Below are 16,243 nucleotides of genomic sequence, written 5' to 3'. Positions count from 1 at the left end.
CTACTCCTCCTTCTTCCCTCTTAGGTTTCCTAGGTCAACATTCCTGTTCTGAGCCACACTTTTTCATCCTTTAAATGGGAATAATAATAGCAAAGTATCTAGAATCATGGAGGAAGCTAAATGAGATAATTTATGCTGACTAGAGATGGAAGAGAATAAAACTGAGGAGAGAAATAATTATGTAGAACTGGGATTCTGAACCTTTTTTGTGTGTCATGGACTCACTCTAACAGGGAGACTCAGAGGAATAATATTTTTAAGAACCTATAATAAATTTCATAGTTAAAAGAAAACCAATTATATTGAATAGTTACCAGAATATTTTTAAATTCAAAGATGCCCCAGTTAAGAATTACTAATACAATCATGGAAACAATGTAAAGACTGGAAAATTGACTTCTGAGGGGGGTGGGGGGAGGGAAGTAAGATTAGCGGGGGAAATTGTAAAACTCAAAATAAAATCTTTAAAAAAAGAATTACTAATACAGAGGGGTTTTGAGATATGGAGAAAAAATGGATCTTACAGTGAATGGTCTTCATTTTCTTACTAAAGTAAAAAAGCAATGTCATCTAATGAAAGAGAAACTTAGAATTTTAAGGTGGAGAGGAGAAATCTAGAACAACTCCTGAAGTCAATAGAATAGTCAACCAGGAAGAATACAAGTTTAACTATAGTCATGAGATTAGATTTATAAATATATACCAGTTGAGATTTAATAACATGTTTCAGTTGTGAAATTCCTTTCTTTAGAATCTTAGTACTCTACTGACTGGTTCAACTTTACATTGTTTTCCACCTTTGAATCCCTTTGCCCCCTTGTTCTACTGCAATTGAAACCTGCCAGTTAGCCCTTAACCACAGAAAACCTTCATTTGTTTGTAGGTCTATCCAACCCAACATGCTCAAATCTTAAACACAAGTTCTAGAGTGATCATCTGATCATTTGACACAGTGCCTCTACATTTTCTCTTGCACCACATTTGTGTACCCCCTTCCCCAATAAGACACAAGTTCCTTGAAGATTAGGATTCATTTGTATCATTTGATTCCCACAGCCTCATGCAGTTTCTTAGAATTTTATAATTGTTTAATAAATGTTGACTGACTGATTGATGGCTATCACTGAGTATTCAAAGTTCTGAATTAATGCCAGGAAGCTAGTCAAATGAATGAAGCTTCAGAATACATCTGCTCACTTCACCTTGCTTCTGCATCCCTGCCTCCACTGAACAAGATGATCCAGTGTTCTAGGGGTCCTCCAACCACCCCTTGTTCCATTCTCTTTTTGTGTGTCTTCTTTCCCCATTACACTGAAAGTTCCTTAAGGATAGTGACTTTTTAAAATCTATATCAAGACAGCACAGAGAGACACACAGGAGGTGTTTAATAAATAATAAATATTTATTGAATTGAACTGAAACTGATCAACTCCTCCCTTTCTCCACTCAGTTCTACTGCCCAAATTTATTGCTGTTTCAATGCCAGTTTCTGTGATCTCTCTAATGATCATCTTTTGCTTCTCTCACATTAAATGTAAAAGGATTATGGTTATCTGATGAAACTATGGTGGCATGAATGTATAGGTCTTCCTTAAATTAACAACTGAGATTTTACTTAAACTATTCCTTTGATCCAGTGACACTGGCTTTCATGCTCTTCCACGAACAAAAACATACCATCTCTCAACTTTGGCCATTGTCTCTGGCTGTCCTCCAGGCCTCCTGGAAGCCTCTCCTTCCTCATCTATCCTTCATTCAAATCTTCTATAGAAAGTCTTTCCCTCTTAATCTAATGAAAGAAATATACCATAGAAATCTGTGTGAGAACAGGAACAAGAATTAGATGAATAAATCTCAGTAGTGTATGGTATTCTAGGATGAGAAAACTCTTTCTACCCACATAGCTCAACCATTTCTCCACATCTTAACTGTCTAGGGTTAAATTACTTGTCTGGGGGTAGCACAGTCAGCATTTGTCAAAGTCAAAGTTTGAACTCCAGTCTTGTTGAATCCAAACCCTGCCCTATTTCTTCTATAATTACACAATAATATTGTATTATGAAATGGACAACTGAACACTGATAATTCTTATTACTATTTATTTATGGGATATATCATGATATAGCAGTAAGGAGGAAATTCCTTGGGACCTGAACTGGATCTGATGAAATGGGCCTGATTTGAACAAGTAGAGAGGGTGGGAGGGGATCCCAGGCAGGGGATATTGCAGAAGTAATTTATGCAGGGAATGAGATGGTAGGAGTAAGAAGCTAGTAAACAGATCTTAGTGAAAGAGCTGGAAGTGCCTATGTCAGTAACATGAATCATGTGGATTGATGTGTGGAGGGGAGGGAGGGAGGGAAAGAGAGATAGGGGAGGTAAGGAAAGAAAGAGGAAAGGAAGGAAGAATGAAGGGAGAGAGGGAAGGAGAGGAAAGTAAGAAAGAGGGGAGCAAGGGAATCAAGGAGGAAAGAAGGAAGGAAGGGAGGGAGAAAGGAAAGAAAGGAGGGAAGGAAGAGAGGAAAGTAAGGGAGGGAGAGAGAGAGGAAATGAAGAAGGAAGCAAAGGAGAGAGAGAAGGAAGAAAGATATGTCTCATTCTTGATACTATCATAGTTCAATAGCTATGCAGAGACAACTAGGTGGTGCAATGAATAGAGAAAGCTGGAAAAGGAAATGGCAAGCTACTCCAGTACCTTTCCCTAGACCATCTCAAATGGGGTCACAAACAGTTGAATATGCCTGAAATGACTGAAGAACAACTACAGTAGCATAGAATATTAAGTCTAATCTTTCCTGGCTCAAATTACAGTCATTTATTTGAACATATAAAAACTTGTTATATTATTATTTACCAATTTTTTAAAAAATCAAAAAGACAAAGAAGGGGAAAAACAATTAACCAGGGGCTCTATAAGGTAAGTTTTACTTGAGATTTCTGAAGGAAAGCTATTAAAAAAGCAATAAGCATAGTGGAATAGTCATACAAACTTCCTATATTTCTACACCATTGCTCCCCCTCTGAAGTGGAATAAAAAATCAAAATCTATTTCTAAATTCAGTGTCTTTGAACTGAAAATTCTCATTTTAAGTACCTGAAGATTCAAGGTTTTTTTTAGGTTTTTGCAAGGCAAATGGGGTTAAGTGGCTTGCCCAAGGCCACACAGCTAGGTAATTATTAAGTGTCTGAGACCTGAAGATTCAAATTTGAATTTTACTTCAGACATTTTTGGTTTTAGGGACATTATTTTTGCCTTTCAGCAAATTTTAAAGGGCTGTTTGTTGTTTCTTTTTTTTTTTTAAGTGGGAATGTAAACAGTGCAATGATGACAGGTACAAAATTGATATCTTTAACAGTTTACCTAAGATAAAAACAGAAAACCCACTAAAATAACAAAGCCACCATTTGTTGTCTTGATATTAAACCTAAAGTAGAATTCTTGGGTCTTCTTAAGACTTAAGTAAAAATCAAATTTGAAGATATAAACATGTCTATTTTCTAAAATGGCCTTTTGTTAGATTAAAAATTTTTATTTATTTTGAGTTTTACAGTTTTCCCCCCCAATCTTACTTCCCTCCCCCCCACCCCCCACAGAAGGTGATTTGTCAGGCTTTACATTGTTTCCATGGTATACATTGATCCAAATTGTGTGTGATGTGAGAGAAATCATATTCTTAAGGAAAAAAACATAAAGTATAAGAGATAGCAAGATCAGACAATAAGGTATCATCCCCCCCCCCCCCCAAATTTAAGGTAATAGTCCTTGGTCTTTGTTCAAACTCCACAGTTTTCTCTCTGGATACAGGTGGTATTCTCCATTGCAGAGAGCCCAAATTGTCCCTAATTGTTGCACTGATGGAATGAGCGAGTCCATCAAGGTTGATCATTGGCCCCATGTTGCTGTAAGGCTGTACAGTGTTTTTCTGGTTCTGCTCATCTCACTCAGCATCAGTTCATGCAAATCCCTCCAGGCTTCCCTGAATTCCCTTCCTTTCTGGTTTCTAATAGAACAACAGTGTTCCATGACATACATATATACCAGTTTGCTAAACCATTCCCCAACTGAAGGACATTTACTTGATTTCTAATTCTTTGCCACCACAAACAGGGCTGCTATGAATATTTTTTGTACAAGTGATGCTTTTACCCTTTTTCATCATCTCTTCAGGGTATAGACCCAGTAGTGGCATTGCTGGATCAAAGGGGATGCACATAAAATGGATTTTTTAAAAATCAAGGGAATAAGAGTGTAGTTAAAATAATTATATTATTCTATCAGGTACTAGATAAGAATATTAACTAAAAAACTGCATTCTGAAAAAACTGAACCCTATATTTTTCTGCCTCCCAAATTTCCTCTATAGCAATGGGATTACATGATCTTTGTTAAAAAATTTTTTTATTTAGGCAAAACTGTTATTCACTACTAAAATATACCAGGATTTTTCTACTCTTTATTGCTGCCTTTAAAGTTCATAATGTAGAAATGCTTCATAAAAGATTGCCTAAAAAGAAGGTTTTTTAGAATTAATATAGCCCCCTTAATTAGAATCTAAAATGCATATACTTCATATGGAACTTAGCTCTACAGTTAATAGGGTTTGACTAAAAATCTTCTATATCTCACAGGAATTTTTAAATAACTGACAGAAAGAGAAAAATTATAATGCAGTTATCTTCAAGTCAATAAATATTACAAAATGCATGAAAAATAAACAAAATGATTACACTTTCATAACTTGAAAATATCTTTTAAGAATATATTAAAACGAATAGAATGTATTTACTTCCAAGTTAAATTTGAAGGGAAAATCACAAGACAGATTGTGAATTTAAAATTAGATTCTAGTGGGAGGCCTTGGTTACAAACCTGTTCTTTCCCCACAGGAGGTTGAGCTTAGAGACAGCCAAAAAAGGGGAGGGGGAAGCTAAGATTAAATGGAGACCAAGTTCTGGAAATTACTGTTAAATATTACAAACTGGTGAACAGTTTTAGTAAGTTAGATTCAAAATACCCCAAACAAGGACTGCACAAGAGGTTAAACAGAACACTTCAAAAATAAATAAAAGGGGTCTTCCAGGAAAGATAGCTACTAGAACATAAGCAGACAACTTAGGACCACATCTATTCCAGTAAAACGCTAAAATTCCCACCCCACCAAATAATGATGAAATAATAAAATACAATGAGAAGCTATAATAAGAGAGAGAGACTTCATCCAAGAGATGAGGATGATAAACAGTGACAAATACTACAGAAAACCCAAGAAAAATGAGGATTCAGGAAAAGCTATTGGACAAGATAATTAAGAAATAATTTTGTAAAGAATTTGTTTCACCCAAATAAAAAGTTTGGAAGCCAAGTTGCAAAGGGGTGAGAGGGGAGGGAGTGGGGAGAGAAGGTGAAGTTAACAATGTGGATAACTATTCTAGGAAGCTGATTGAGAAAAAATAATGGATTAAAATAGACTGAGGGTTAAGTGAAGATATTTTTAAAGACTGATAAAGACCTAATCACATTTGTAAGAAGTAGGAAAGGGGTGAATAAAGAGGAAGAAACTGAAGATTAGTAAGAAACTGATTGCTGAAAAGAATCTAGTAGAAGAGGCAGGAGTACTAGAAATCAAGGTTAGAAATATAGAGACCAGGAAAAAACAGCAGAGTAGTAGGAAAAAGTACAGTTAAGCTCAGCCCCCTACAACTACTCCACTAAAATCTTGAAAGGTCTCCAACACAGTCCAACACAGTAGGAAGGTACCCAAAAAAAACCTGCCAGCATGAGGAGTTTTAGCATAAACCAGAGCAAGAAAAGATCCTAGACTAACACAAAAGTGGTCGAATCTTGTGCAGAGAACAGGAACAGGTGCCAACTGGCAGCTCTTTCACTGATTACCCATCACAGACCTAGATGGTCAAGAGATTACTTGTGCTTCAGGAGAAGGCAGCAGGGGTGCCAGGAAAGGAGGATCATCCAACCTATGCTGTACACAGAGTGAGGAGCAGGTTCAGAAGCAAACAACAGTGGTGTGTGTCTGACACCAGGAGAATTGCAGGGTCTCAGGTCTGACCTCCTAACATACTATGAAACCTACAGCTGAATAACCTGGGAAGGAATTGCAGGCCAAAGGCAAACATGCAATTCTATCACTCTGAAACTGCAGAGTTTTCTAGGTGGCTGTTAATGCTTAAGTCTAGGAAAACTCTATGGAAATCCAACTAGGATCAAGTCAAAAGATATTGCTTAGAACCAAACCCAGGTCAGGAACTTGCAGAACTCAGACCATGGCAGGTAGCAATTAGACCAGACTAGTAGCAGATAAATTTGCTAATCCCCAGTTTGAGTTGCCCTAGGATCCTCTAATAACACAATACACAATACTAATAACCCAAGAAAACAGCTGCAGTTCTCAAGAGGATATAAGTAAAGCCCAGTCATTTGAATCAGAATTGTGCAAAGTAGGGTTCAAAGTAAGTAATTAGAATAGAAAAATAAGTTAACAACAAAAGAAACTTACCCCTAGGAAGGAAGCAAGGAAAGAGGGAAAGAGAAGGAAGGAGGGAAGGAGGGAGGGAAGAAAAGACATGGGAAAGGAAGACAAGAAGGGGGAAAGAAGGAAGGAGGAAAGGAAAGAAAGAAGGAAAGGGATGGAGGGGAAAAGGAGAGGGGAGAGTGGGGAAAGGAAGGAGAGGGGAAAGGCAAGGAAGGGGAAGGAAGAGAAAAGGAAGGAAGGAAAGAGGGAGGGAGGAAAGGAAGAGGGAAGGAGATGGGAAGGAGAGTAGGGAGGAAGAAAAGATGGAAGGGAGAAAAGGGAAGGAGAGAAGGAGGGAGGGAAGAAAGGTAGGAAAGAAGGAAGGAGGGAGAGAAGAAAAGAGGGAAGGAAGGAAAGAAGGAAAGAGGGATGAAGGGGAAGATGCAACAAGCTTTTATTAAGCACCTAATATGGTATTATTTCATTTGAGCATTACAACAACCTTGTAAAGTAGGTAAAGTTCTTATTCCCATTTTACAGTTGAGGAAGCTAAGGCAAACAAAGGTTAAGTAATACTTGCCCAAAGTTAGGAAGCATCTTTTTTTTTAAGGGTTTTGCAAGGCAAATGGAATTAAGTGGCTTGTCCAAGGCCACACAGCTGGGTAATTATTAAGTGTCTGAGACCGGATTTGAATCCAGGTACTCCTGACTCCAGGGCTGGTGCTTTATCCACTACGCCACCTAGCCGCCCCTTGTCCTTCATTTTCAAAGAAGGCCATGACATCGGGGAGGTGATGGCATGACAAACACATGAATTGAATTTGAGTGAGTGGGGAGGGGCAGTGCTAAGTCACCAGCCTCACTTCCTACTCCAGAGTCATTTGGGTTCAGTGACCAGATAGGGATCAGAATGACTAGAAATGACCATGGATGGGAGGCAATCAGGGTTAAGTGACTTGCCCAAGTGTCAAGTTGCTGAGGCAGGATTAGAACTCCTGTCCTGGGGTGGCTAGGTGTTGCAGTGGATAAAGCACCAGCCCTGGAGTCAGGAGTACCTGGGTTCAAATCCGGTCTCAGATACTTAATAATTACCTAGCTGTGTGCCCTTGGGCAAGCCACTTAACCCCATTTGCCTTGCAAAAAAACCTAAAAAAAAAAAAAAAACTCCTGCCCTCCTGATTCCAAGACCTGTGCTCTATCTACTGCCCTTAGGAAGTATCTTATGCTGGATTTGAATGCACCTGTCTCAGAGTTATGAGATATCTAGTGTGAAAATCAAACAGCAAGCAGAGGGAGATGTAAGGTGAGAAGTCAGGAAAGAGGTGAGGATTAGAAAAACAGGTAATGAGAAGCATCTGCATAGAGCTGATAATTGAATTCATGGAAACTTTTAAGAACATCAAGTGAAAGAGTGAAGGGAAAGAAGAAAAGTGTGCCTCGGGAATACTCATAGATCATGGACATGATCCTGATGAGGATCCAGCAAAGGTTATTGAGATGAAGCAATCAGAAGATGGGAGAACAAGGAGAGAAGAGTGTCATAAAAATCTACAGAGAAGAAATAAAGCAATAATTTATGAGTTTAAAATAATTTAAAAATTAAATGAAATCCTTGAAGTATAAAACATTTTGAAAAGACATTAGAGAGGCAGCTAGGTGGCACAGTAGATAGAGTACTGGTCTTGAAGTTAAGAGGACCTGAGTTCAAATCTGGCCTGAGACATTTAATAATTGCCTAGTGTGTGACCTTGGGTAAGTCAGTTAATCCCATTGCCTTGCAAATACAAACAAAGCAAGAGACATTGGAGTCATAGAAGAAAGAAATGGAAACAGAATTACCAACTTGGAAATAGTGCAAAATCGGTACAAATATCTTAGCCAAGTTTCAATCTCCAAAAATTACAATAAAGTAAGTAGGAGTTAATGATTACATGACACACAAAAAAAATGTCAAAACAAAGTAAAGATTGAAGAAAATTGAAGAAAACGTAAGGTAGCTTATAGCAAAAAAATTTGATCTGAAAAACTGTGGAGAGATATTTTAATAATGATTACACTATCTTAAAAACATGACAAAGTAAAGAGGTTAAACATCACATTCCAAGAAATCCTAATCTTTTGGAACCAGAGGGCAAAATAAGAAAGAACACTTACTGCTTACAGAAAGAAAATCCCAAATAAAAAATTTCCAGAAACATTACAGCTACAAGCCAAGTTTTCTAATTTAAAGAAAAAATACTGCAAACAACCAGAAACAAAGAATTCAAGTACCAAGAAGAGATAGAATCACATAAGATTCATCACAACTATAATGAAACAGAGCTTAAAATGAAGAACACAAAAGATACAGTCTTATAACTAAGAATAAGCCAGCACAACTAAGTAAAATCTTACAGGGAAAAAAAATTAGACTTTTAAGCAAATAGGCAACTTCTAGATGAAAAGATGAAAGCTAGATAAAAATTCTGAAGTGCACACACATTAATCAAGTGAAACATAAAAGGGTAAATAGGGTAAAGTAATCATAAGGGACTAAATGAGGATAAAATTTTTCTCATTCCCACTGAGGGAGATGATCCACGTGCACTCTCAAATACCTATTATTTCCATATAGAGAGAAACTTATAAGACAGAGGCATTGAGAATGATTTTGTTTTGATGATCTTAAAAAAAAAGTTAAGGGAGGGAAAAAGACTACACTAAGAGGTAAGAGAAAAGAGAAAGAAAGGAGAGGTACAAAAAAGATCTCACATAATAGTGGTCTGCAATTAGAAATCTATACAAAGATGAAGAGGTGGATGGAACAGTTAACATGTGAATCTCACTTTTTCCTGAACTAGTCAAAGGAAGGAAGAATACATAATATAATACATTTCCCTTAATAGGGAAACAAGAGAAAAGGGAAAGGTAGGTATAAGAGGAAGGAGAAATTAAGAGAGAAATTGATCCTAAGCAAAACAGACTAAGGAGTGTGTACGATGAAGAAAATTTCAAAAGGAAGTAAAGACAAGAACCTATGATTTAGATCTGAAAGTGGGAAAGAAAACAGGGCTCAGAACAGAAACAGACTACATCAAACTCAGGGCACTCCTCTGGAGGAGTTAAAGAAAGTGAAAAATACAAAATAAAATTATGGAGGAAAATGATCATAATTGCAAAAATGAATGAAACAAATTCACTCAAAATGTAGGGGATAACAGAATGAAGAATACAATGCAATAAAAATGTTTGTAAGAAATAAACTTGAAAAGTAAAAATTCAAACTAGGACACTAATATACAGTTAGTGAAGTTGTGAACTGATCCAAACATTCTGGAGAACATTTTGGAACTATGCCCAAAAAGTATTAAACTGTGCATTCCCACTTTATTTCAGCAAAGCCACTAATAGGTCTATATTCCAATGAGATTAAAGAAAGGGGAGAGAAGGGGAAGAAGAAACTATTTGTACAAAACTATTTATAGCAGATTTTTTTTGTAGAGGCCAAGAACTGGAAATTGAAGGGATGTCTATGAATTGGGGAATAGCTGAACAAGTATATGATCGTAATAGAAAATAATTATGCTATAAGAAATGATGATGAGGAGGAATAGTAAAATAAGCAAAACCAGAAGAACATTGTACACATTAACAGCAACATTGTGTGATTATAAAATATGATGGACTTAGCTTTCCACAGAAGTACAATAATTGAAAACAATTCTAAAGGACTTGTGATGGAAAATACCATCCACATCCAGAGAAAGAAGTATTGAATATAGACCAAAGTTTACTTTTGTTCATTTAAAAAATTTGTTTTGGGGCAGCTAGGTGGCACAGTGGACAGAGCACCAGTCCCAGAGTCAGGAGGATCTGAGTTCAAATCCAGCCTCAGACACTTAATAATTACCTAGCTGTGTGATCTTGGGCAAGTCATTTAACTCTATTGCCTTGCAAAAAAAACCACACAAAACAAATTTGTTTTATGCTTATTTGTTCTTTACCTTCTCATTATTTTTGTTCTCCTTTGTTCTGATTCATCTTTCACAACATGACTAAAATATGGAAATATGTTTAACAGTTTTATATATATATATATATACATATATATATATATATAGATATAAAACCTATATCAGATTACTCATTGTCAAGGAGAAAGGGGAGCGAAAGGGAAGAAAAAAAATGTGGAATTCAAAATCTTACCCCAAAAATGAATGTTGAAAACTATCTTTTCATGTAGTTGGAAAAATAAATAAATAAATTTAAATTTAAAATTAAGAAGAAATGTAGGTTCATTTCAGAAAAAACTAGAAAGACTTCAGTGAACTGATAAAGTGAGCAGAATCAGAAGAATATTGTACACAGCAACTGTATTTTATAAGAAACAACTGTGAATGACTTAATTATTTTCAGCAATACAATGATACAAGACAATTCCAAAGGACTCATGATGAAAAATGCTATTGGCCTCCAGAGAAAGAATGGATGTTATCTGAATACAGACCAATAAGAATCAAAACAGGAAAAGAAAATTGTAGACCAATATTGGTAATGAATACTGATGGAGGGCAGACTGGAGAAGGATATCAAGGAGTTTTAAGAAGTAAAATACAGAAGAGGGATCTTATAGCAAATAGGTTCTTAGTAAGAAATGAAGGGAGGTCATGAAGGAACCATGACTTCAGGGAAGTGATGCCTGAATTGGATTTGAGGGAGGGAGAGCTGTGCTAAGTCACCAGCCTTACTTTCTCCTACAGAGCCATCTGGGTCCAGTGGCTAGATATGGATCAGGATGACAAGAAATGGCCCTTGATGTGAGGCAATCAGGGTTAAGTGACTTGCCCAAGTATCTGAGATTAGGACTCCTGTCCTTCTGACTCCAAGGCCAGTGCCTCTGCACCACCTAGCTGCCCTTAGGAAGTTACCTAATTCTGGATTTGAACCCACCTGTCTCAAAGCTAGGAGACATCTAGTGTGAGAAGTCAAACAGCAAGCAGTGGGAGATGTGAGGTGAGGAGTCAGGAAAGAGGGATAATTAGAAAAACAGGCCTTGAGCTCATAAATGAATTCATGGGAACTTTTGAGAAAATCAAGTGAAACAGTAAGGTGGAAGGTGTAGAACATTTTGAGAAAGAAGGTTTGGAAAAATCATCTTAGAAATATTAATTCATAATGATTTTTTTTACCTTTAGGCTTATTAAAACAAAGTACTTTATTTATTTGTTTATTTATTTTTAGGTTTTTGCAAGGCAAATGGGGTTAAGTGGCTTGCCCAAGGCCACACAGCTAGGTAATTATTAAGTGTCTGAGCCTGGCTTTGAACCCGGGTACTCCTGACTCCAGGGCCGGTGCTTTATCCACTACATCAACTAGCTGCCCCGAAAGTACTTTATTTTAAAAGAAGATTTTTAAGTCACATTTTTAATGTAATCTTATAAATGTGACAAAATAGAAGATATCTCTAAAAAACTAGGCAAGCAATTCAGCCAAGGAAGAAGAGAAAGAGTTTATTAGTCTGTCAGCAAACTACCACTTTGGGATTGTTAAGAGTCAATTACTGGGGCGGTTAGGTGGTGCAGTGGATAAAGCACCGGCCCTGGAGTCAGGAGTACCCGGGTTCAAATCCGGTCTCAGACACTTAATAATTACCTAGCTGTGTGGCCTTGGGCAAGCCACTTAACCCCATTTGCCTTGCAAAAACCTAAAAAAAAAACCAAGAGTCAATTACTGATTTGTTAACTTGTCCAAATTTTCTTTCTGTGAGACAGGCATTTCCCCCCAACAACAAAATTTATTTCTACTCACACAGGAAGAATTTTCACATACATCTAACCTACCTTCTCAAAAGGCAATAATGGTGTCCAGCACAATTCTCCCCAAGAGAACTCTGGCATTTAGATGTATAAAACAGCAAATGTCATCAAAATGGACCACATCTAGAACTTGAGAGTCTTTTTGAACTAGCCAGTTGATACTTCATTAAGATTTCATCAGAGTCTATGAGTATATCCCAAAAACCTGAAGGGAGACAAAGGAGACACAAAAGTTTAGGCAAAAACATTACAAGGATATTTCTTCCTCAAAACATTTTCTTATCTTACTGCCCACTCCCAACACAAAACAAAACAAAAACAAATTTTACAAACACTTTTACTTCATTATGTGATTAGCTTACTTATATACAGTGCTTTAAGATTTACAAAGTACTTTTCATATATCTTCTTATCTGATAATTGCAAGGACCTTGTCAGGTGGGTCTTATAATAATCCCATTTTGTTGCTTGTCTTTTGTTCTCAAAGAACATGACATCAGGGAAGTGATGCCATGACAAGGACATGAATTGTAGGGAATGCTGTGCTAAGTCATCAGCCTTATTTTCCATATGTATCAGGACAACTGGAAATGGCCTTGGATGTGAGGTAATCAGAGTTAATTGACTTGCCCAGGTCACACAGCTAGTAAGGGTCAAGTTTCTGAGGCCACATTTGGAGTCCTCTTTACTCCAGGGCTGGTGTTCTAATTTTACAGTTTAGCTGAGGCTCAGAGAAATTAAATGACTTGTCCAGGGTCTCAGGTTCTCACTCTGAGGCAGATTTAAACAGAGGTTTTTCCTGACATTAACTTCAACAGCCTATCTACTACATTTAAACAATGTACAATATAATCCAAAAGCTTAAAATTACTTATAATCTTTTTTTAATGGCTACTTATATAAGGATAAGTTGGTGCAAAATGATTACAGAGTACTTTTGAATATATTTGGAGTCTTTTTACACTGCTTCCTTTCATCTCAAATCAAGTAGGCACGTTTAATATGTGATCAGAAACTTGGAATAGGGAGGGTCAGGTTCTGAGTGTCTATGAAGCTGAGGAAATATATAAGCTTCATTCATCCTACAAAAGCCTCCCAAACTATCAAATTTTCATCTCCCCCTGAGACTGCCCCCCCCCTCATTTCTAGGCAGATCAGTTTTTTTCAAGCTTTCCCAATTACAAAAAAGGGGGCCATTTTCCTCAAGTCAAGGCAATAATACTCCTGTTACATTCTTATTGGGTACTACGTGGGAAATACCTTGCTAATAACTCTATTGTGGAAAAGAAAAATAGGGGATTCCAGGAGGATCAAAGAAGTTGATTTTCAACAGGTCCCTTCTAACACTGAGGTTTTATTCCCTAAATCCCTTCCATTCTACTGAATTCACCTTAATTACTTCCTTTATTTTCATTTTTCTTCAAAAACTTATGTCTTGATCTCTTAATTACTTGCATGGTATTTCTTAGTCAAAAACATTTAATTGATCTCTTTTGGTTTTATATCACAGCAATTTCCCACTTCCTTCTGGACTAGATCAGAACCCTTGACATAAATGCAACTAAGCAAAAGCATTGATATAGAAATTGTATTCAACAATGTACATCACTTCCTCAGGGATGTATCATCTTATCTTCTCCAGTAGATGACCTCCTCTATCATCTCTGTTCTCACTTATTTTCTCTCTCTCTCTCTCTCTCTCTCTCTCTCTCTCTCTCTCTCTCTCTCTCTCTCTCTCTCTCCCCCCCCCCCCCCCCCCCCGCCCCAATACTTTCCTCCCTATCAGCTCGGCTACACTGAGTGTAGTTTAATTTTCAGTCCTACCTATCTTGCCCTAACTTTTTCTGGAACTTTCCTCCTACTCATATTCATCTCCTTCCTGGCTACCTAGCTTCTCTGGCTTCTTCCAAGTCTTAGCTCAAGTACCACCTTCTAAAAAGAGTCTTTCCAGTTCTTAATTTTAATGACTTCCCTCTTTGATTATTTCAAATAGATATCATATATATTTCATACATAGTAGTTTGCTTGTGGTAGTTTGTCTCTCACATTAAGATTATGAGCTCCTTGAGAAGAGGGAATGGGTTTTTGATTTCCAGTGCTTAGTGTTTGATACACGGTAGGCACTTAATCATTGATGACTTGTTGATGTGTGTAAAATACACTCAGGAAATCACAACCTCTAGTAATAAAAGCTCTGGTATGTCTTTTCTCCTTTCTTAAGTCCATGAACAACTTCCATTAGAGTCAGTGAATTTTGTGGGGTGAGTTGCTCATCCCAGAGTCTAATTCTCTCCACAGTTTGATTTTCAATTGCCAGGGTTTGTTTGCAAAAGCAGCTCACTTATTTGTTGATGCCAGGTATCACATTCCTTGAAGTTGCTTCTTACTCCTTCAAGAGACTTCTTTTCAATATATCTGTCTATCTGAAATGTGTGTCTGTTCCATGAACTGTGCTTTGAAATCCCTCTTGAAATGATGAAATTTAAAATTACTAGATGGGATGTTTCCTACTTTTCAGTTTGATACTTTGGCTGTAAGGGTATCCTCCATCAAGTCCTCCTACCAAGACTTCCCCTTCCCCATCACAGTCCCCAGAACTTAGCTATTTATAATTTGTTTGCTTAGTCTTTATTAGTTGTCATTCTTTTTTTTTTTTATTTTTGCAAAGCAATGGGGTTAAGTGACTTGCCCAGGGTCACACAGCTAGATAATTATTAAGTGTCTGATACCAAATTTGAACTCAGGTCCTCCTGACTCGAGGGCTGGTGCTCTATTCACTGCACCACCTAGCATTCATTTAAAAAAATTTAATATTCATTTTTTTAAAAATTTAGTTCCAAAATCTTTCCCTCCTTCCTGACTCTCATCATCTCATCATCATTGGGAAGGCAAATAATATGATATAAATTATGAATGTGAAATCATGTTAACCATTTTCTTATTACCTATAGTATAAAAAAAAGAAAGTAAAAAAATATACTTAAGTCAATAAGCAGATTTTAACAGTTCTCTCTTTTGAGATGGATATTCAAATTGGAATTGTCTTGGATCATTACATTGATCAAAGTAGCTCAAATTGATCATCATTAAAATGTTGTTATGGGGTACAATATGTTCTGGTTCTGCTCACTTCACTTTACATAAGTTCATGTGTCTTTCTGTGTTTCTCTGAAATCATGTCCCTGTCAATTCTTTATATAACAATAGTATTCCATCACAATCATAAGCCACAACTTGTTCAGTCATGATCCAATTAATGGACATTCCCTTGATTTCCAATTCTTTGCCATAAGGTTGTTTTCTTTAATTCACTCAAAGAATTTGTTCATAATTCTTAAGGGATTAAGACAAAGGTATATCTTTAAAAATCTCATGGGAATTTAGTCTTTTTTCCTGTGAGAACGTCTATCACAAAGATCAATTACATTATATATTTACACACACACACACACACACACACACGCACACACATACAGTACACAATGTACAAATACAATATTCTTTCTAGGAGTTCCATCTCCCCTTTTCTTTTTCATAAGTGAAGAGGTATGTTTCATGCTCTCTTCTCTAAAACCTTCACTGATTTTTCCATTATTCAAAATTCAACCTCCTTTCAAAGTCTTGTACTTTGTTCTCTTGGTTCTGCTCACTCTGTATCAATTCAAACAAATATCTCCATGTTTCTCTGAATTTCTCATACCAATTTCTTACTAACATAGTAATACTCCATTACATTCTAGTCATTTTTCAATCCGTGGGCATCAACTTTGTTTTCAATGCATAGCTACCCAATTCTAGGGATACTTTTAGTTATCCCTGATTCTGTAATCCTAAAACAATTATTCCCAAGGTCCCAATGGTAACATAGTAAGATCAGAAACTAAAAAAAAAATTATCTCATAAGCTTAAGGCACACTCTCCCACAAATAAGGAAGAATCAGCTTGGGCATTTCAACAATCAGAATATACATGGGACTA

The 16,243-nt window shown here is 36.7% G+C and overlaps 1 protein-coding gene across 7 annotated transcripts in view; it reads right to left on the bottom strand.

The window, feature by feature from the left end:
* Window positions 1–16,243, bottom strand: part of TIAM1 (TIAM Rac1 associated GEF 1) — a 355,527-nt gene that overhangs the window by 135,474 nt on the left and 203,810 nt on the right. For 4 of the 7 annotated variants that reach the window (XM_074214024.1, XM_074214023.1, XM_074214022.1 and 1 more), the window contains one exon: window positions 12,290–12,470. Coding sequence is in view for 3 of the 7 variants with exons in the window: in XM_074214020.1 (XP_074070121.1) it covers window positions 1,678–1,744 (67 nt within the window). In the remaining 4 variants the exon portion in view is untranslated. Of the gene's footprint in view, window positions 1–1,677; window positions 1,748–12,289; window positions 12,471–16,243 lie in introns of those variants that run through there. The other 3 variants (XM_074214020.1, XM_074214021.1, XM_074214026.1) reach the window with 1 other exon arrangement.

The sequence above is a fragment of the Macrotis lagotis genome, chromosome 1, assembly GCF_037893015.1.
Source record: "Macrotis lagotis isolate mMagLag1 chromosome 1, bilby.v1.9.chrom.fasta, whole genome shotgun sequence".
NCBI lineage: Eukaryota > Metazoa > Chordata > Mammalia > Peramelemorphia > Peramelidae > Macrotis > Macrotis lagotis.
Note: the sequence above shows the minus strand (reverse complement) of the source record. Positions and strands in the feature narration are given on the sequence as shown.